At 40.9% G+C, this 22507-nt stretch overlaps 1 protein-coding gene across 4 annotated transcripts; it reads left to right on the plus strand.

Annotated features, from left to right (window-relative positions):
* Positions 1-564: 564 nt before the first annotated feature.
* On the plus strand, positions 565-21330 carry si:ch211-106e7.2 (uncharacterized). Of its 4 annotated transcripts, none has more exons than XM_045706454.1 (4): positions 565-892; positions 8011-12794; positions 17563-17637; positions 19441-21330. In XM_045706454.1, exons 2-4 carry the CDS (start codon positions 8069-8071, stop codon positions 19566-19568), a joined length of 4929 nt encoding a protein of 1642 aa, XP_045562410.1. In that variant the 5' UTR covers positions 565-892; positions 8011-8068; the 3' UTR covers positions 19569-21330. The 4 variants fall into 4 exon arrangements, with proteins under 4 accessions (XP_045562410.1, XP_014025425.2, XP_014025424.2 ...); XM_014169950.2 differs by having other exon boundaries at positions 581-892; positions 19438-21330; XM_014169949.2 differs by lacking the exon at positions 565-892 and adding an exon at positions 1202-1497 and having other exon boundaries at positions 19438-21330.
* The last annotated feature ends 1177 nt before the right edge of the window (positions 21331-22507 follow it).

The raw sequence follows: 22507 nt of genomic DNA on the forward strand, positions 1-22507 counted from the left end.
GTGGACATATGTATTGTATGTGCATAAAAGCAGAGCCGGGGCCTAAGGAAGGCAGTTGTTCCGCGGACCGGCTCGGCTTTACTACTCTGTATTAAAGTCTATATTGAATTTACAAGTTCTTGTAAGAAGTGTTATTCTTAAGACAATTTTCCACGACACCCTCATCGAATAGTCAAAACCAGATTACAATAATGAGATGTATCCACCAATCCAAAGAAAAGAGGGGCGGGAGCTAAACAGCCCACCGTGGTGCTTTGTGAACAACATTTTACATTTCAGTCATTTAGCAGACACTCTTAGCCAGAGTGATTTGCAGTTGTTTGTGCATAGATTATTGTATTTTTTTTCTCCATGCTGGTACCCTGTGGGAATTGAACCCACAACCCCGGTGTTGCAAGTGTAACAGTGTAGGTTCCGTCCCTCTCTTCGCCCCAACCTGGGCTCGAACCAGGGACCCTTGCACACGTCAACAACTGACACCCACAATGCATCGTTACCCATCGCGCCCATTACCCAAAAGCCACAGGCCCTTGCAACGCAAGGGGAAACCCTACTTCAAGTCTCAGAGCGAGTGATGTCACTGATTGAAATGCTATTAGCGCGCACCACCACTAACTATTTGGCTGTACTGAAAGCTGTACTGAAAGACCAGTTGAAAAACAGGGAAGATTTGAGTCACACCCACCAAATGGGAACAAACGTACCTCAAAGTCGACAAGAACGTTTTGGGGGGAAGAGTCCGCAACGTAGCAAACGTTCAAGCGAATTGAACGCACCTCAGAAAAAAGTTACTGTTGCAAACGTAGTTGGCGTGGCTGCTGAAACTGGAGTCAAAGGAGCAATCTAAGGATTACGGGTTATAATAACGGACAACGTGTCTTTAGAATAATCTGTAAGTACCTTTTCTAAAATATAATTTTAGGTCTATCTCTTACTAACATGAAGTACATAGCTAGCCATGCTGGACAGCAGATAACTCAAACTGTAGGCAAATAAAATCGGACTAAAGCAAGGCAATTCTGTAAGGCAGTGTTCATTTGACCGACTGAAAAGGAAGAAAGTAGGCTTTATTTTCTCAATGATCCTGCCTATGATATTGTGATTTATTAATACATTTTCGAATTCCAAAGCGCATAACAACTTAGACTAGTTTTAGATAGCCACCGGTGGCTGTCTTTCACATGATACACACGTGACACAGGGTGGTCCGGTGTAGCTGACTAAACTCAACTCCATCGTGAAGGAAGTTTATCAACGGAGTCGAGCAGAGAACAGGCTTTGTGGAATTAATCTCCGACTAAATCGATTAGCTCAAGGTCAATACTTCAACAAAAATATTTAGTTCTGAAACGCATACCTTGAATCTCCGACGACAGGCCTAGGTCTCCAAATGTTTATTGAGCATGCGCATTTTCGCTGAGTTGCCATCTTCGAGAAAAAATTATAGATTTCAGCAAACAAAGGCACGCATCTACAGAGGACAAACATAGGTACAAGGTAAGCGTTTAACAATGTACATTAAAGTAGGCTACAGACCTTGGGTGAATGAAGTAGTCGCGCACTTACAAAACATATTATATTTATGAAACTGCAGTATAACAAAAGTTATACTGCACTCTAACTGCAGTTAGACTGCAAAATTACAACAGTGAAAAAAAACCTTGTTTTGGACGAAGTATTTGCAGCATACTGTAGTTATATTGCACTCTGACTGCGATCATTTTTTGTAAGGGCGTAACGTTAGCTGAACTTCACGAAGCCTGGGGCCTCATTTATTAACAGTGCTTACATTTTTTACGAAATTCTGACGTAAATGGAGATTCTAGGATTTGTGTGCACCACGTATTATGGGGATTTATAAAACTGTCACACACAACAGCCTAGTATGTTTTCATTGATTAAACTGTGCCATATTATATTTGTGCTTTGTGAACGAGCGCTAGAACCCTGCCGGGAAAACGCCTTTGTTCTCATTTTATGGTAAGAAAAACACCCCAATTTCTTGTATGATTTGGAGATGTTGGAACTGGGCCATGAAAGTTCCTTAAAGAAAGCACAATGGCAAATTTCAGCAGAGGTGTGTGTGTGTGTGTGTGTGTAGAACGTTTTAGTGGTTTTTCCTAACAAAAAAACGCTTGCAGCCAAGTGAGGGCCAGACACTGTATGCGCATTCTGCAAGATTGATTGTCATTGGGAACAATTTAAAAGTAAATGCTACAGCCCACATTTCTTTACAAAATACATTGTTTTAAAATATTTTGTTGATCTATGAATGATTGGTTTCATCTCCTGGTTCGATATATGCTCTGAAATGTAAAGGTGCTACATGTAATATTTTTTTCATTATAATTCCGGAAAATGTCTTTAATATATCTACAGTAATAGAGGAATAATAGTGTTCAAAGACATTTTCCACCAAAATAATGCATTTTAATGTTGCAGCCTTCTTATTGGTGAGCCGCCCGCTAACCAATTGTGCCACAGCTACATGCTGTGCCTATAGGGGATTTTCCATGACATGTGTTATGTATCTTAGAGTAAGTAGTAAGCAGAATCAATATTGGCTTTACCGTATGTATGTATGTATGTATGTGTGTGTGTGTGTCTTGGTCATTAGGCAAAGGGAACGGTCATTAGGCATTTTTTTGTATCATTGCTATGGTTACACCACCAGCAGAATCTATGCCATTAAGAGGAGGGATATCCATGTTAAGATGGGTGTAAACAAGTTAAGCCAGCAGCATACCACCCTGCATCCCACTGCTGGCTTGCTTCTGAAGCTAAGCAGGGTTGGTTCTGGTCGGTCCTTAGATGGGAGACCAGATGCTGCTGGAAGTGGTGTTGGAGGGCCAGTAGTAGGCACTCTTTCCTCAGGTCTAAAGAACATCCCAATTTCGCCTTGTTACGTTGTAATAAAGTCTATTTGAATTCACAAGTTCCGGTATCTGAGAAATATTATTGGACCAATATTTCTACTACATGCCACAATTTGTTAGGATGTGGTACTTATACAAATCTCTCAGCTCCAGTCAATTTGACAAGAGTTTTTCTGGCCACAAATATAACATGTAGCACCTTTTTTAAATGGGCTATGATGTTGCACATCTAATATTGTACAGCAATATTGTAGCGTACCCATACTGTCAAGGCTACCGATCTGTTTGCTTTCGAGAATGCTTGGCTATTGAATGAGTGATTTGATAAATGTGTAACAGATGTCAATCGTACTCTCTGCGTTGTGTTTTGTCCAAATAAATCACATCAGCCAGTGGTCCCAGTTGAGCATCATTTATTTCTGTTGCTGTTGTTAACCTCTATGGGCTAGCGTCCCACCTACTCAACAGCCAGTGTAATCCCGATGCGCGTTATTCAAATACCTTAGAAATGCAAAACCTTCAATTTTTCAAACATATGACTATTTTACACCATTTTAAAGATAAGACTCTCGTTAATCTAACCACACTGTCCGATTTCAAAAAGGCTTTACAACGAAAGCAAAACATTAGATTATGTCAGCAGAGTACCCAGCCAGAAATAATCAGACACCCATTTTTCAAGCTAGCATATAATGTCTCAAAAAACAAAACCACAGCTAAATGCAGCACTAACCTTTGATGATCTTCATCAGATGACAACCCTAGGACATTATGTTATACAATGCATGCATGTTTTGTTCAATCAAGTTCATATTTATATCAAAAAACAGCTTTTTTACATTAGCATGTGACGTTCAGAACTAGCATACCCCCCGCAAACCTCCGGTGAATTTACTAAATTACTCACGATAAACGTTCACAAAAAGCATAACAATTATTTTAAGAATTATAGATACAGAACTCCTCTATGCACTCGATATGTCCGATTTTAAAATAGCTTTTCGGTGAAAGCACATTTTACAATATTCTCAGTAGATAGCCCGGCATCACAGGGCTAGCTATTTAGACACCCACCAAGTTTAGCCTTCACCAAAATCAGATTTACTATAAGAAAAATGTTATTACCTTTGCTGTCTTCGTCAGAATGCACTCCCAGGACTTCTACTTCAATAACAAATGTTGGTTTGGTCCAAAATAATCCATAGTTATGTTCCAACAGCGGCGTTTTGTTCGTGTGTTCTAGACACTATCCGAATGGTAAATAAGGGTCATGCGCATGGCGCATTTCGTGACAAAAAAATTCTAAATATTCCATTACCGTACTTCGAAGCATGTCAACCGCTGTTTAAAATCCGACCGGGAGTCGTTGAATCCGTTCAGAGACGATAGAATAAAAACATGGTGTCGTCTCGTGCACGAGCATGAAGCCCTTTGTCCGCTGATAGACCACTTAGCAAAAGCGCTCGTGTGTTTCAGCCAGGGCTTTGAATTATGTCATTCAGCTTTTTCCCGGGCTCTGAGAGCCCATGGGAGCCGTAGGAAGTGTCACGTTACAGCTAAGATCCTGAGTCTTCAATAAACAGAGACAAGAACAACAACACCTTGTCAGACAGGCCACTTCCTGGTGAGAACCTTCTCAGGTTTTTGCCTGCCATATGATTTCTGTTATACTCACAGACACCATTCAAACAGTTTTAGAAACTTTACGGTGTTTTCTATCCAAAGCCAATAATTATATGCATATTCTAGTTACTGGGCAGGAGTAGTAACCAGATTAAATCGGGTACGTTTTTTATCCGGCCGTGTAAATACTGCCCCCTATCCCCAACAGGTTAAAATGTAATTTACCACCTTCACAAGTGCAGTCTATGGGGTCTAAAACCAGAAGAAAGCGTTTCGTATGCATTGTCTTCAGGAAGGCAGTGAGTTGCTGCGCAACAGCTTTTTCTAACATTTTTGAAAAGAATGGGAGATTCCATATAGGCCAATAGTTTAAAAAAAATATTTTCTGGGTCAAGGTTTGGCTTTTTCAAGAGAGAGAGAGAGAGAGAGAGAGAGTCTTTATTACTGCCACTTCTAGTGAGTTTGGTACACATCCGGTGGATAGGGAGCCGTTTATTATGTTCAACATAGGAGGGCCAAGCACAGGAAACAGCTCTTTCAGTAGTTTAGTTGGAATGGGGTCCAGTATGCAGCTTGAAGGTTTAGAGGCATTACTATTTTCATCAATGTGTTAAGAGATATAGTATTAAAAGACTTGGGTGTCTCCCTTGATCCGAGGTCCTGGCAGAGTTGTGCAGACTCAGGACGACTGAGCTTTGGAGAAATACGCAGATTTAAAGAGGAGTCTGTAATTTGCTTTCTAATGATCATGATCTTTTCCTCAAAGAAGTTCATGAATTTGTCACTGCTGAAGTGAAAGCCATCCTAGATTTTACATTTTAGTCATTTAGCAGACGCTTTTATCCAGAGCGACTTAAAGTAGCGAATGCATACATTTCATAAATGTTTTCCCCCATACTGGTCCCCCGTGGGAATGGAACCCACAACCCTGGCGTTGCAAACACCATGCTCTACCAACTGAGCCACACGGGACCTCTCTTGGGGAATGCTGCTTTTTAGTTAGCTTTGCGACAGTATCAAAAATACATTTGGGATTGTTCTTATTTTCCTCAATTAAGTTGGAAAAATAGGATGATCGAGCAGCAGTGAGGGCTCTTCGATACTGCACGGTACTGTCTTTCCAAACTAGTCGGATGACTTTCAGTTTGGTGTAGCGCCATTTCCGTTCCAAATTTCTGGAAGCTTGTTTCAGTGCTCGGGTATTTTCTGTATACCAAGGAGCTAATTTCTTATGACAAATGTTTTTTGTTTTTAGGGGTCCAACTGCATCGAGTTAGACAGGGCTCTTAAGTATTACGCAAGGTTAAATTGAGTTCCTCAGTTAGGTGGTTAACTGATTTTTGTACTCTGACGTCCTTGGGTAGGTGGAGGGAGTCTGGAAGGGTATCTAGGAATCTTTGGGTTGTCTGAGAATTTATAGCACAGCTTTTGATGATTCTTGGTTGGGGTCTGAGCAGATTATTTGTTGCGATTGCAAACGTAATTAAATGGTGGTCCGATAGTCCAGGATTGTGAGGAAAAACATTAAGATCCACAACATTTATTCCACGGGACAAAACTAGGTCCAGAGTATGACTGTGGCAGTGAGTAAGTCCGGAGACATGTTGGACAAAACCCACTGAGTCGATGATGTCTCCAAAAGCCTTTTGGAGTGGGTCTGTGGACTTTACCATGTGAATATTAAAGTCACCAAAAATGTGAATATTATCTGCCATGACTACAAGGTCCGATAGGAATTCGGGTAACTCGGTGAGGAACGCTGTATATGGCCCAGGAGGCCTGTAAACAGTAGCTATAAAAAGTGATTGAGTAGGTTGCATAGATTTCATGACTAGAAGCTCAAAAGATGAAAACGTCTTTTTGTAAATTGAAATGTTCTACGTAAATGTTAGCAACACCTCCGCCTTTGCGGTATGCGGGGGGAAATGGTCACTAGTGTAACCAGGAGGTGAGGCCTAATTTAACACAGTAAATTCATCAGGCTTAAGCCATGTTTCAGTCAGGCCAATCACATCAAGATTATGATCAGTGATTTAGTTCATTGACTATAACTGCCTTTGAAGTGAGGGATCTAACATTAAGTAGCCCTATTTTGAGATGTGAGATATCACAATCTCTTTCAATAATGACAGGAATGGAGGTCTTTATTCCAGTGAGATTGCTAAGGCGAACACCGCCGTGTTTGGTTTTGCCCAAGCTAGATCGAGGCACAGACACGGTCTCAATGGGGATAGCTGAGCTGACTACACTGACTGTGCTAGTGGCAGGCTCCACTAAGCTGGCAGGCTGGCTAACAGCCTGCACCCTGGCCTGCACCCCATCTCATTGTGGAGCTAGGGGAGTTAGACAGGCCTCTCTTTCTGGGACTCAACCACAAACAGGACGAAGCCTGGCCTGTTGAGGAGTGACAGACTCCATCCTAACTGGAGGGGTCCTCTCATCTTATCTATGAACATACATAGATAAGATGAGAGGACCCCTCCAGTTAGGATGGAGTCGGTCACTCCTCAACAGGCCAGGCTTCGTCCTGTTTGTGGTTGAGTCCCAGAAAGAGGGCCAATTATCTACAAATTCTATCTTTTGGGAGGGGCAGATCGCTCTGGCCCCCCTCCCAGATGTTTCCTTACTCTTCAACTATTGTTGGATGTTGAGTTCCACTACCTTCTCGGCCTAGTTTCACAAAAACTAGCTTTTCTTAACAGGAACTGAGACCCGACTGTTGTTCTTTTACATACTTCCTTAATCTTAATATACAGAACTAAAATTGACTGACCTGAAACCGACACTTTCTGTATTTACCCTTTTCGCTACAGTAACACACACAAGCTCCATCAACATAACCCATACTAATAAGCTAATTATACAATAAAAATGGGCGCAAGTCATACGGTTTCCATCACAGGAAACAATACAGCACAGATTGAAAATGTACCGTAAATAAAGAAAATGAAGCTCTGATAAATCCATCCCCTGTGACAAAGTCATGTTTTATGAGAGACATTACATTGTCATGAGAATGTAGTGATGAATGCATCATTAAGTCAATGTATAACCTTGAATTCGAGAGAGGTTCAATTTCTAGTAGCCGTTTTATCTTGACGTGACCGCTTGTACTTCTACTGGACTCAAGTCTCCTCCATTACCTTGAGTCCACTTATATCTGATCATTTTTGTCTTCAGTTCCCATCTGTACATTCTCAATGTACCGTTCCAGACCCCTCAACCTCCGATGTGTGTATGAGTTTATCTGTTGCGTACCCTAAGTCATGGGTGTAGCGCTGATGCAGTGTGCCCACATCTTGGGTATCTCCAGTTGAGCGGCCCACCTCAGTTTAGATCAGTGGTGAAAGAATATCAGCTAGCCTACCGATCACTTCTATGCTTTCAAAGAATATGATGGCTTTCTGGCACCAGATTGCCATACCCTAGATTTTTACCATTGGATTCAAGCTACATTTGTTACTGTGCGTTTTGTTGGGCTAATCCTGGTTTAACATGTTTCTCATTTCAGAAATGGTTACGTTCTGCCATACCACAGGGCAGAAGGCGAGACTGAGAAGCCAAGGAGAATGCAGACCTCTACCTGGCCCCAAAGTGGACCGGATCGATCAGTCACTGGACAATCCTCAAGTCCCCAAGTCACCAGTGGTCAGCTGAGTGGGAATCCAAGCACCTATTCTCATCAATATGGGCCGGTCAGACCATCTGTGGCGTATACACTAGGTAGGGAAGTCGGACCAGCGGTCCCATATACTCAAGGTGGTGAATGTCTACCACAATGCAGCCAAGTAACCAGTGTAGGTTACTGGAGTGGACAGACCCAGAATAAACAGGCACCCACAAAAGAGCAGGCCCTAATGGCCACTAGTCCCCTTTTGACATCACTCTTGACTAACAATGCGGCTGCACAATCAACTGGTGTTACATCACAAAGTGGATACCATCACACCCTGCCCGGAAGGGTTAACGATGCATTTCAACCCACTTTTCAGCAGGGACATGGGTCTTTGGGTGGTAATAGTAACAATTCACAGAGGTTGGTACAGGATGGTGAGAGTGCAACCATTCACTGCCCCTCTGATATTAATGCATCACTGAATACAAATTGTATTTATCTCCAAAGCCCAGCAAGTGGCAGTCAGCAGCTGGTACTTGGCAGACAAGAGGGGGCCTCCAGTGGTACCTCTGCTGCTCTTGGCATGGGTAGGAGTCCCAATCATGTCAATCATCAATGGACTGTAGCAAGTGGAAAGGATTCAAGTAGGATGGCAGTTCAAGCGCCTCATCAGGGGTATCCACAATCACCAAACTCTTTGCAAAGTGCACAGGAGACAAGTAGCGTGCCATCAAAGACATCTCCACTGTCTCCCACAGCATATAAACAATTGTTGTATTTGGTTCTAAATCAAAACAATAACAACAGGACTGAGATGAACAGGGTTCAACATGGCACACCTGTCCAAACTGACCCATCAAACCACAGTCAAATGTATCCCTTCCAACCTCTCACGGACAGCAACAACCAGGTCAATCTATCAAATGCTACAGTGGGGCAGTCAATGCCAATACATAACATTAGCCAGAATCCTCAATACAATGTAATGCATAACCCTTTTCTTAATAATTTTCAAAGATATCGCCCTGCAGGCCTTACCAACCCACCACAACAGAACAGACTTGCGTCAAATTGTGCAAATATGAACAGTCAGACAGGGGCCATTGAAAATAATGCACACCATGCCCCATATCCTAGGCCCCATTTCGAAGGCGTATCTAACCTACATTACAAGGCAGACGGCACATATTTTCTGGTATCCAACACTGGACCATCGTCATCTGTGTCAAACAATAGTATACAGTCTTCAGTCAAGCACACCCGTGAGTCCGCTCCTCCACCATACCCAGGCCAGCACTCCCATGGACCCGTGCTGAACAAGACGGGACATGTGGTTGGGTCAGGAGCACATTCTCTGCAATACATACCAAACCAAGGCTCAGCCCATACCCTACGTAACAAGCCAAAACATTTTCTGATATCCAACACTGGACCATCTTCATCTGTGCTAAACCATGGTATGCCGTTTTCAGGCCAGCAAAACTGTGAGTCTGTGCCTCCGTCATACCCCATAAGACAGGGCTATTACGTAACGGTAACAGAGGACAAAAGTGGAAAAGGATTTAGAGCAGAAAATGTTATTTTGATAGGAGATAAACCTAATGAAAGTGCTCTGGTACGGCAAGGATCATCTGCAAGTAATGCCCCCTCTGTTCCTACGGTGCAGAAGGCCATCGCCGTTGTACAACCACTGTCGCAGTCTATGCAGACAAACGCATCACTCAACGTGGCTGATAGAATGCCCTTGACTACCCAAGGTATGTCATTCTCAACTGGTGGTGAAAATGTGAGCAACCCTGGGGAAGAATCTTGTGACCAAAGTCCATCACAAACCCAAACAACCCTTACTGTATCTGCTTCTTTGACAAATGAATCTGGACAAAAGCTCCCCAAGGTCAGACCAGAAGCTACATTAGAAGCAGGTGCTGAAAAAACACTGACTCAGGATTCAGAAACTTCCGATGTTGAACTGGCCAAGACATATTCATATTTTGAGTCTGAATGGTCACTATCAAACTGCTTACATGTAGAGAAAGTGGATTCTCAACCATTATCTAATTTGAAATGTCAAGCCACTCAGAGGAAAGAGTTAGCGGGCACAGAAATGACCACTCATGTGCATGTTAACCAATTGAGTGAGGAAACAAATGAAGAAGTAGTTTCAGATGAGGACATTTTTGAATTGTCCTCAGTTCCTGTAGTCAAATGGAGACTTGGTAAATTGAAGGAGTTGGTAGACACTGTGCAACATCCAAAATGCTCTGAGACACTGGTTGAAAGCAAGCTACTAAGCCTCTATTGGGATGGAGATGGGCAGAAGCTTATGGATGCTGCAAGATCTGGTATTTTACAGAATATAATGCGAGAGGTTAGATCTGTGTGTGGCAAAGATATGTCATCACAGTCTGTCATATTTTCACAAGTCAGGCGCAAAAACTGGGCTCAAGTTGAAGAGAAATGTGTCATTCTTAAACATGATTCTGTTTACCCCGAGGTCCCAGGTCAAGAGTCCTCATGGTTGAACACCAATAAGCAGCTTGATGACATAGACAGGGAGTTTGGATTCCCATGGTCACTAAGATATGACCAACAGACTCTTCAAAGAGGAGTTGAACAACCAAAACGGAATTTTACCGGAAATGAAGATTCTGCAGACTCTGTCTGTGACATGCAGACTGAGGTGATTCAGACAGAGAGACCAGCACCCTCTGAATCTGATCCTAAAGAAATCCAAGGGTCAAGTTTGGCACACAGCTCTACACAGACCCTCTCACCAGTTAAAGAAAGTGAAAGCATCATTTTTTGTGACCCATTTTCCTCCCTGGAGATCAACGTGCTGCCACCAGAAGAGGCTATGCGGTTTTTCAATGGCCAGCTACTGCAAGACAAAGTGGGAGAAGACCAGTTGAAATTGCCAGTGGATGTGGAGCTGAATGAGTTGAAAGATTACTCCGTGGAGGATAAATCATCTGAGGGAGTAGATGTAAAGTTGACAACTGTAAAATACGAAGTGGATGTCCAATCGGAAGATTACTGTTGTCTCTCACGTTGGAAGGCAGTGTTCAGTGGGTCCACCAATTCTTTGTCCTGCAAATGCCAGTACAATACTGAATTGGGTTTGACAAAGGCCACTGTGAATGCAAAGATGTTTGTCGAGGGAACTTTGGCTGTTGAACCGAGCACAACAAATGCAGAACAAAGGGAAAGCCTGCATTTATGTAAATCCAATGGCACAGCAGAAGGAAAGAGGGAAGGGAATGGGAATCCCCAATCATGGAAATCTACAGGCATTGAATGCCAAACTATTGTCTTGTCTGATAGTGAATCTGAGACTGATCGCCCATACACTAATGGGGCGAAGAGCTTGCCATTGTCAAAACCCCACTCACTGTGCCTGCCCATCAAGTGCCCAAACATTGTTGAAGTTGAAATTGAAGATGTCTTCTCGAGCTATGAAGACTTTCTCAAGGTATCCACCCCAATGTCCAAGCTAGTGTGCGACAATGTACAGCCAAAGCAGAAACTACCAGGTCCACTCCAGAAACAAATGGAACGTGTACAAGCACTTAGTGTCACTTTGGAAGAAAGAAACCTTGGGGGTAGTGAAGTCATTCCTACAGTTCACATTCCTACTTCTAATCTGCTACGCCAACCAGCAGAGAAAATCAGTTTTCTAACATCACTCTCCTTGGCACAAAGATGTCACAAGCATCTATCTCCTAAAATAAATCGTACCTACAAGGTTAAACATAAAGGGGTTGGACACAAGAGATGTGTTGAAGGTCCTCATTCAAAATTGTCTGTCCCAAGAAAGCGAAGGAAAATAAGGGAAGGTTTGGGTCCCTTCATTCAACTTGTTCCTGAGGTCAACTTGACTGACACAGATGACGATTTCGAGCCACCCAATACAAGTACTTCTAACTCTTTGGAAGTAGAGCGGCCTTCAAACGGTCGCAATCTCCAGAAGCCAGCAGAACCTGGAATTAGGACTAAGATTTCAAGGGTCACCACAGTAAGTCTGGCCTTGTTTGGTTCCTCGCCCCAGAGGACAAATGGGACTGTAGTAACTGGCCAACGCAAGGACCATAATTCTTCTCGACCTAGACCTTTTGCAGACAAAGCTCCAGCACCTCCTCTAACCCTCAGTGTGAATGTCAAGTCCTGGAAGATAGAGCCCTCCGAGACCAGCCCGCCAGTGGAAAGCCCAGTCAGACAACGGCTCTTCAACGAGTGGGAGAACAGTTTTGTGCCGACAAAGAAGACAAAGTCCAGGGGCAGAGCATCAAGACTACGAAGCAGAAGAGGGTTTGCTCCGAAGATTGTTTGTGCTGAATTTGCCAAAAAGACTGTTACCTCGACCAGGACAGATGGTAATGCATTATCCTCTGAAAGACGAGCCACACCAGAAAGAACCATAAGGGCCAAGCGGACTTTGCGGCACATTGAAAGAGAGAGAATCTTAAATGGCCTGAAACTCAGACTGAAGAAATCTAGGATCAAGGCGGTGCCATCCAGCAAACCTGATACAGTGGAAAAAAGTACAAATAAGATCAGGAGCCCTGCTCTTTTGCCTCTTGAGGAGAACAGTGTTCTGAGGTTCAGTGTGCTGCCAGAGTCGTTCAACTTCAAAGATGGACAAGAACCCATGGACACTCGGACACAGACTGGTTCAATGAAGGGTAAGTAGTACCAAAACAGATATCCTTGCTCTGTCTTACTTAGGGCTGGGCGGTATAGCATATTTTACTGGGTTCCGTATTGATGCAAGGACCAGTTTGCGTTTTAACTTTACCTTCTAAAACTGTATTTCAGTCTTTGGTTTGTTAAATGTGATATGCAACTCTGGCGTGTGAAATTTTTTTGTTTACTCCGTTTGCTTGCAAGTTGTCCCTCTCCTCGATGCTGCTTTCTAAGCATTCTGTAATTACACTATTAGTTTGTGTATCTTAGTCTGCAAACATCTAGTTTGCCTTTTCTTAGCAAGTGGGGGCTAAAATAAATCATGTTCGCCACTAATGCTAATCGCTAACTAGTTATCCAAACGTAATCAATCAGCGCAAACGTAGCTAGCCAATAATGCAGCCTGATTGATACCATTGCTGATGCAGGCCTAGATCAGTATGTTTCTAAATCAGAGAGGAATAGACGGGCTGGTTGTTTAGCAACACAACCGATGCATGCGCAACTGTGAAGTAAAACATTTGTTTAGTTGTTGACATGTAAACTATATTTCTTCAATGTTTATTGAAAACAAATACATTTGCTCAATGAGCACTTGTCTCTCAAATACATTGTTACAGTTGTTGGTTAGCTAGCTAGTGAATTTTCTCCATATTAGCATTGACATGAAATCGGTCAAAACACCTCAAGACATTTCTATCAAGAAAAATATTATACTAACTGAAACAAGTCCCTTACGATTCCCCACATGACAGTTTCTTGTATTGTTGGTAGCTATCTGGCTATCCAGAATCACAACAACTCAAACTTCTGTCCCATTTGAAGCGTGCGGATCGTTTTCGTGACATCAGCTAACCCATCTTTAGGCAAAGCATGATTTCTAGCTAGCTACATGATGTAAGAGAATACACACATAATGTAACATTGTATAGGGTCCTCTAGGAAACACTGACCAACACGTTCTTATCTATCCTGTAAAAATAATTCCTCCCTCGCTTATTAATTTATGTCAAATAACAATGTATTCAAAGTGATGCCCTCTATATTCCAACTATTGAATTACAATAATCATTATACTTCCATGATTTCAATACTTCGCCAATAAACTACTGTAGGCCTAGATTTGTTTTCTCCCATATATATTAGAGGTCGACCGATTTTATGATTTTTCAACGACGATACCGATTATTGGTGGGCCAAAAAAAAGCCGATACCGATTAATCGGCCGTTTTTTAGTTTTTTTTTGTAATAATGACAATTACAACAATACTGAATGAACACTTATTTTAACTTAACCTCTCTGGGCTAGGCGGGACGAATTCGTCCCACCTACGCAACAGCCAGTGTAATCCAGTGGCGCGATTTTCAAATACCTTAGAAATGCTATTACTTCAATTTCTCAAACATATGACTATTTTACAGCATTTTAAAGACAAGACTCTCGTTAATCTAACCACACTGTCCGATTTCAAAAAGGCTTTACAACAAAAGCAAAACATTAGATTATGTCAGCAGAGTACCCAGCCAGAAATAATCAGACACCCATTTTTCAAGCTAGCATATAATGTCACAAAAACCCAGAAGACAGCTAAATGCAGCACTAACCTTTGATCTTCATCAGATGACACACCTAGGACATTATGTTATACAATACATGCATGTTTTGTTCAATCAAGTTCATATTTATATCAAAAACCAGCTTTTTACATTAGCATGTGACGTTCAGAACTAGCATACCCCCCACAAACCTCCGGTGAATTTACTAGCCATGTGACTAGCATTCCCACCGAACACTGCCGGTGAATTTACTAAATTACTCACGATAAACGTTCACAAAAAAACATAATTATTTTAAGAATTATAGATACAGAACTCCTTTGTGCAATCGAGGTGTCCGATTTTAAAATAGCTTTTCGGTGAACGCACATTTTGCAATATTCTCAGTAGATAGCCCAGCCATCGCGGCTAGCCATTTAGACACCGACCAAGTTTAGCCCTGACCAAACTCCGATTTACTATTACAAAAGTTTGATTACCTTTGTTGTCTTCGTCAGAATGCACTCCCAGGACTGCTACTTCAATAACAAATGTTGGTTTGGTCCAAAATAATCCATCGTCATATCCAAATAGCGGCGTTTTGTTCGTGCGTTCCAAGACACTATCCGAAGTGTAAATAAGGGTCACGAGCATGGCGCAATTCGTGACAAAAAAATTCTAAATATTCCATTACCGTACTTCGAAGCATGTCAACCGCTGTTTAAAATCCATTTTTATGCAATTTTTCTCGGAAAAAAGCGATAATATTCCGACCGGGAATCTGCGTTTAGGTAAACAGAGGAAAGAAAACAAAGCATTCGGTCGACGCGGGCACGCGCCTGAGTCTCACAATACTGTAACCAGCCACTATCCAAACGCGCTACTTTTTTTCAGCCAGAGCCTGCAAAGCCACGATTCAGATTTTTGCCGCCTTCTGAGAGCCCATTGGAGCCGTAGGAAGTGTCACGTAACAGCAGAGATCCTTTGTTTTGGATAGAGATGACAAAGAAGGCCAAGAAATGGTCAGACAGGGTACTTCCTGTACAGAATTTTCTCAGGTTTTGACCTGCCATTTGAGTTCTGTTATACTCACAGACACCATTCAAACAATTTTAGAAACTTTGGAGTGTTTTCTATCCAAAGCCAATAATTATATGCATATTCTAGTTACTGGGCAGGAGTAGTAACCAGATTAAATCGGGTACGTTTTTTATCCGGCCGTGTCAATACTGCCCCCTAGCCCTAACAGATTAATATAATAGATCAATAAGATCAATTTCGCCTCAAATAAATAAGGAAACATGTTCAATTTGATTTAAATAATGCAAAAACAAAGTGTTGGAGAAGAAAGTAAAAGTGCAATATGTGCCATGTAAAAAAGCTAACGTTTAAGTTCCTTGGTCAGAACATGAGAACATATGAAAGCTGGTGGTTCCTTTTAACATTAGTCTTCAATATTCCCAGGTAAGATGTTTTAGGTTATAGTTATTATAGGAATTATAGGACTATTTCTCTCTATACGATTTGTATTTCAGATACCTTTGACTATTGGTTGTTCTTATAGGCACTTAGTATTGCCAGTGTAACAGTATAGCTTCCGTCCCTCTCCTCGCTCCTACCTAGGCTCGAACCAGGAAGACATCGACAACAGCCACCCTCGAAGCAGCGTTACCCATGTAGAGGGGGAAAAACTACTCCAAGTCTCAGAGCGAGTGACGTTTGAAATGCTATTAGCGCGCACCTGGCTAACTAGCTAGCCATTTCACATCGGTTACACCAGCCTAATCTTGGGAGTTGACAGGCTTGAAGTCATAAACAGCGTAATGCATTGCGAAGGGCTGCTGGCAAAACGCACGAAAGTGCTATTTTGAATGAATGCTTACGAGCCTGCTGCTGCCTACCATCGCTCAGTCAGACTGCTCTATCAAATCATAGACTTAATTATTACATAATAACACACAGACACACGAGCCTTAGGTCATTAATATGGTCGAATCCGGAAACTATCATCTCAAACAAAACGTTATTCCTGTTACATTGCACAACCTTCAGTGTTATGTCATAATTATGTAAAATTCTGACAAATTACCCAAAGTGTTGCATATACCCTGACTGCGCGCAATGAATGCAAAATGACACAATTTCACCTGGGTAATATTGTCTGCTAACCTGGATTTCATTTAGCTAAATATGCAGGTTTAAAAATATATACTTCTGTGTATTGATTTTAAGAAAGGCATTGATGTTTATGGTTAGGTACAGTCGTGCAACGATTGTGCTTTTTTCGCAAATGCGCTTTTGTTAAATCATCCCCGTTTGGCGAAGTCGGCTGTCTTTGTTAGGAAGAAATAGTCTTCACAGTTCGCAACGATTTTAAGAAAGGCATTGATGTTTATGGTTGGAGCAACGTGTACCTAAGCGATTATATGCAACGCAGGACAGGCTAGATAAACTAGTAATATCGTCAACCATGTGTAGTTAACTAGTGATTATGATTGACTGATTGTTTTTTATAAGATAAGTTTAATGCTAGCTAGCAACTTACCTTGACTTCTTACTGCATTCGCGTAACAGGCAGGCTCCTCGTGGAGTGCAATGTAAAGCAGGTGGTTAGAGCGTTGGACTAGTTAACCGTAAGGTTGCAAGATTGAATCCCTGAGCTGACATGGTAAAAATCTGTCGTTCTGTCCCTGAACAAGGCAGTTAACCTACCGTTCCTAGGCCGTCATTGAAAATGAGAATGTGTTCTTAACTGACTTGCCTAGTTAAATAAAGGTCTAAAAAAAAAAATAATTGGCAAAATCGGCATCCAAAAATACCGATTTCCGATGGTTATGAGAACTTGAAATCGGCCCTAATTAATTGGTCGACCTCTAATATCTATCATGCAGCCCTACGGGACAGGGTGAAAATGATACAAAAAGTGCAGGAAATGCAGAAATGTATGAAAATGCAGAACATTATTTTTGGTTGAAGTTGTTTTATACTGTTCAATCAGAATGTAGAATGCCACATTGAAATCACTTAATTTATGTCTTGCCACCCTAGGGTCCTGAATATTTTGAACTTGTATTATTCAAAAACATAAAATTTGAACAATATTGTGATATGAGATTTTGGCCATATCGCCCAGCCCTAGTCTTACTCCAATTATGGTTACTCCAATTATGATGACCTGTAATTAGACATTTATACCTACCCTTTTCACATTGAAACACTTTTTCCCATAAGAAATGGCTGGTGCTGGTGCTGTTGCTGTTGCTACGACGACTGAGAGTCCTAAAACAATAGTCCGGAAATCCCAAGGTAATAGCATGCTCTATCAACCACTTGTTGAAAATGTATGTATTATGGCTTCCTACATTGCATGTCTTTTGTAAGGAAAGTGGTTTTTGTACACTACCGATCAAAAGTATGGGGTTATTTAGAAATGTCCTTGTTTTTTAAAGAAAAGCCAAAAAAAATGGTCAATTTAAAATAACATAAAATTGATCAGAAATAGTGTATACATTGTTAATGTTGTAAATGACTATTGTAGATAGAAACGGCTGATTTGTAATGAAATATCTACATACAATGTGTACAGAGGCCCATTATCAGCAACCATCACTCCTGTGTTCCAATGGCACGTTTTGTTAGCTAATCCAAGTATATCAGTTTAATAGGCTAATTGATCATTAGAAAACCCATTTGCAATTATGTTAGCACAGCTGAAAACTGTTGTGCTCATTTAAAGAAGCAATAAAGCTGGCCGCCTTTTAGATTAGTTGAGTATTTGGAGCATCAGCATTTGTGGGTTCGATTACAGGCTCAAAATGGCCAGAAACAAAACACTTCCTTCCGAAACTCGTCAGTCTATTCTTGTTCTAAGAAATGAAGGCTATTCTATGCGAGAAATAGCGAAGAAACTGAAGATCTGGAACAACGCTGTGTAGTACTCCCTTCACAGAACAGCACAAACGAGCTCTAACCACAATAGAAAGAGGAGTGGGTGGCCCCGTTGCACAACTGAGCATGAGGACAAGTACATTAGAGTTTCTAGTTTGAGAAAGACGCCTCACAAGTCCTCAACTGGCAGCTTCATTAAATAGTACCCGCAAAACACCAGTCTCAACGTCAACAGTGAAGAAGCAATCCCGGGATGCTGACCTTCTAGGCAGAGTTGCAAATAAAAAAACATATCTCAGACTGGCCAATAAAAATAAAGATTAAGATGGGCAAAAGAACACAGACACTGGACAAAGGAACTCTGCCTTGAAGACCAGCGTCCAGGACTCGCCTCTTCACTGTTGACGTTGAGTCAGGTGTTTTGTGGGTATTATTTAATGAAGCTGCCAGTTGATGACTTGTGAGGTGTCTTTTTCTCAAACTAGACACTAATGTACTTGTCCTCTTGCTCAGTTGTGCACCTGGCCACCCACTCCTCTTTCTATTCTGGTTAGAGCCAGTTTGGGCTTCTCGGTGAAGGGAGTAGTACACAGCGTTGTACGATATCTTCAGTTTCTTGGCAATTTCTCGCATTGAATGGCCTTGATTTCTCAGAACAAGAATGGACTGACGAGTTTCAGAAGAAAATGCTTTGTTTCTGGCCATTTTGAGCCTGTAATCGAACCCACAAATGCTGATGCTCCAGATACTCAACTAGTCTAAAGAAGGACAGTTTTATTGCATCTTTAATCAGCACAACAGTTTTCAGCTGTGCTAACATAATTGCAAAAGGGTTTTCTAATGATCAATTAGCCTTTTAAAATGATAAACTTGGATTAGCTAACACAATGTGCCATTGGAACACAGGAGTGATGGTTGCTGATAATGGGCCTCTGTACGCCTATGTAGATAATCCATTACAAATCAGCCGTTTCCAGCTACAATAGTCATTTACAACATTAACAATGTCTACACTATATTTCTGATCAATTTGATGTTATTTTAATAGACAAAAAATGTGTTTCTTTCAAAAACAAGGACATTTCTAAGTGACCCCCAACTTTTGAACGGTAGTGTAGCTATGCAGTTTCAGATCTCTCTTTATTCCTTTCTGTCAAATGTGAGGTGTTTTTTGTTGTTGTTTTATTTATTGTAACAAATGAACTATTACTCTCCCAGTAGGTTTATGGTCTGCTTGCCCTCAGAAGAGATATTGTCCTCTCACCTCTTCGACCACTAAAGTCCCCAAGTCTTCCTCCACTGCCTTCCAGGAGTTTCAGAGGAAATTCAAGCGGCTATCCCAAGACTAGTTTGTATTGCCTCCAGTTATGGAATGGAGGAGTGGAGTGAGGACTGTTGACAATCTGATTCTTGTAACTTGTTTCCCATGGAAATATAGTCTGTGTACAATTTCGTTTTTTTGTTTGTTTATGACAACCTTTTTCATAACATAATTTTGTTATTTTGGAATGCAGAAATTGACCTTATTGTGGTAAGGTTGGGCAGTTCATAATGTTTTTTATTTTTCTTTATTGTAGTTATTGTTTACATTCTTAAATGACTGAGCCAATATATCTGACAGTATCCTCCTCTACCTCAGGCCTGACGGTCAACATTGCGAGACTTTGTCATTAAAAAACATTAACCAAAGTGTTGTGGCCCATTGGATGGCTATTTTCTTTTCACTGTCATTTCAGACTTTAAAAAAAAAAGTTTGGGGTTAACAATATTTTATGCAAACCTCATGTTTATTGTTTGCATGGATTACAGAATTCGCACTATGCAAAGTGTACTGCAGTTTGTTTGAATTTGTAGGCTACATAATTTCACTTCTTGACTCTTACCTTCTACACTCTCATACCTTATCAATAGTTACCTTCTCAATAGTTATTTTGCTGGAGTTTAAAATGTTTCCTTTTGTTGCCACAGGATGAACAGTACCGTATGGTTCAAGATGCTGTGACAGCTTAAACAATGCTGCACTGCAGTAGTTAGACCTTTGTATTCTGGTTCTGTATTTTAGTATTAAACTTTTATAGTTATTCGTAGTTATAGATTCAAATTTGTGACAGACAAAAACTGAACGTGTGACAGACAAAAACAATCAACACTGACAGGAAACGTGTGTCATTAGTAACCTGGTGCATTAACGTATATTTTTTAAAACTTTTTATTTTTTTTACCTAGTGTTATTTCTTTAATATGTTGGTTTATTTTATTTGTTTCTAAATAAATATTTTACATACTTACATTGATATTTATCTCTAGAGCATCCTTCACTTGGATTTTCTTGTTGACTTTAGAGGGTACTTGCAGGCTGGGTACATTCTATTGCCAGAGCCAGATGAGTCTATTGGTTAGGTGTGAATGCTAATCCAGAGCAATTAGCACTAGTCTGTGACACTGTTGGGTGTCAATTGCTTAGGCTCCCAGAGTTGTTCTGGATTGCAAACAAAAGTTGTTCTCACATGAGACCCTTTGAATTCTTAGGATGTTTTTTTGATGGCCTCTTTCAAACCACTTTTATATTACACCTCCACCTTTGTTCAGACACTCAGAATGTGGAGGTCGTTGCAGAATGTCCACAACGCTCAGGTGACAACGCAATGTCTCAACCATTAGGGGTTTGTACCCATTTTTTTCACAATTCCTGACATTTAATCCAAGTAAAAATTCAGTGTTTAGGTACATGACTACATTAGCAAATGCCCATGACTACATTTGTTACATCTGGACATACAAATGGAGACAGGATGGTAACAAAATGACCAATACATGAAACATGTATACAATAAATGTATAATTTTTGTATTACATAAACGGTCCTGCCACCATTATAATTTAACTCTAAGCAGATGTGGGCGTTAATGGGCGTGAACAAGCAAGACCAGGCACTAAAAGAGAAGGATGGCGAAAGGACAAGGGGAGTTATTCCATTTGCATGTGGGGTGTACCCATATGCGTTATGTAAGGATGTAATGCTATAAAGGCAAAGCTCTGTGCTGAGAAAGACTGTTGTTCCATGGAATAGCACGACTTTGCTATTTTGTAATAAAGTCTAATTTGAATTCACAAGTTCCAGTAAAGGTGTAATATTTCTGAGTCAATATTCCACAACAATATCAATAAATATCTGTTCATTTAACTTAGACTTGGAGTCCTTAGTGGTAGTTTCGACAAGTATGTAAACATTAAATTGACCAGTACATACAGTGAGGGGGAAAAGGTATTTGATCCCCTGCTGATTTTGTACGTTTGCCCACTGACAAAGAAATGATCAGTCTAAAATTTTAATGGTAGGTTTATTTGAACAGTGAGAGACAGAATAACAACAACAAAAATCCAGAAAAACATGTCAAAAATGTTATAAATTGATTTGCATTTTAATGAGAGAAATAAGTAGCACAGCTGCTTCCTGCCACAGACCAAGCAACAGGATACAGTATATCTATGTACTAGACAGCAGACAGAAACAGCAGAAACACACAGCTCTAATCGAATACTCCCAGATGGCATATTCTCAATGCAATTATTCAGTTTGCATCTCAGCTACAGATCACTCCTCATCAATTCACTACAGATCAGACTGGATGGGAAACAAATGGATTTACACAACCCACACTGTTACAGCCCTGCTACACTGTTTGTATGGCAGAGAGACTCAATGCATGCAAGAATACAGACCTGATAATACTGTAGAACACATTTTGCATATCAAATATTTATTTATTTTATTACTATTTGGCATTGCTTTTGTTTAGCCCATTTATTTTTATAGGGGTAGGCTTTACCATGACTGTTTGTAATTTTGGAAAAACGTAATAAAAAAATGGAAAAGAACAGATAATTGGACCCATTGTCTGGTGAATGATGTCATGTGAGATTAAATGGATAATAACATGAGTGAACTGGTGCTGATGCCTATTCATCAACAAAAAGATATTGAGCACATGGAAAGATTCAGTAGGTTTTTTTTACTTTGTTGGCATGAAAGCCAAGGCACATGAAATTGACTATCCAAAGTAACCATTTGATTTACTATTGCATGCTATCTACACTGAGTGTACAAAACATTAGGAACACCTTGTCTTTCCACGACATGACCAGGTAAATCCAGGTGAAGGTTATGGTCCCCTATTGATGTCACTTGTTAAATCCACTTCAGTCAGTGAATATGAAGGAGAGGAGACTGGTTAAAGGAGACAATTGAGACATGGATTGTGTATGTGTGCCATTCAGAGGGTGAATG

The sequence above is a fragment of the Salmo salar genome, chromosome ssa23, assembly GCF_905237065.1.
Source record: "Salmo salar chromosome ssa23, Ssal_v3.1, whole genome shotgun sequence".
Lineage (NCBI taxonomy): Eukaryota > Metazoa > Chordata > Actinopteri > Salmoniformes > Salmonidae > Salmo > Salmo salar.

Bases quoted from the DNA above. Each gene is read 5' to 3' on its own strand.
- si:ch211-106e7.2 (XM_014169950.2), top strand. From the start codon at position 8,069: ATGCAGACCTCTACCTGGCCCCAAAGTGGACCGGATCGATCAGTCACT. The intron at 12,795-17,562 runs GTAAGTAGTACC...TTTTCCCATAAG, and splicing joins ACAGACTGGTTCAATGAAGG to AAATGGCTGGTGCTGGTGCT. The intron at 17,638-19,437 runs GTAATAGCATGC...TTACTCTCCCAG, and splicing joins AATAGTCCGGAAATCCCAAG to TAGGTTTATGGTCTGCTTGC.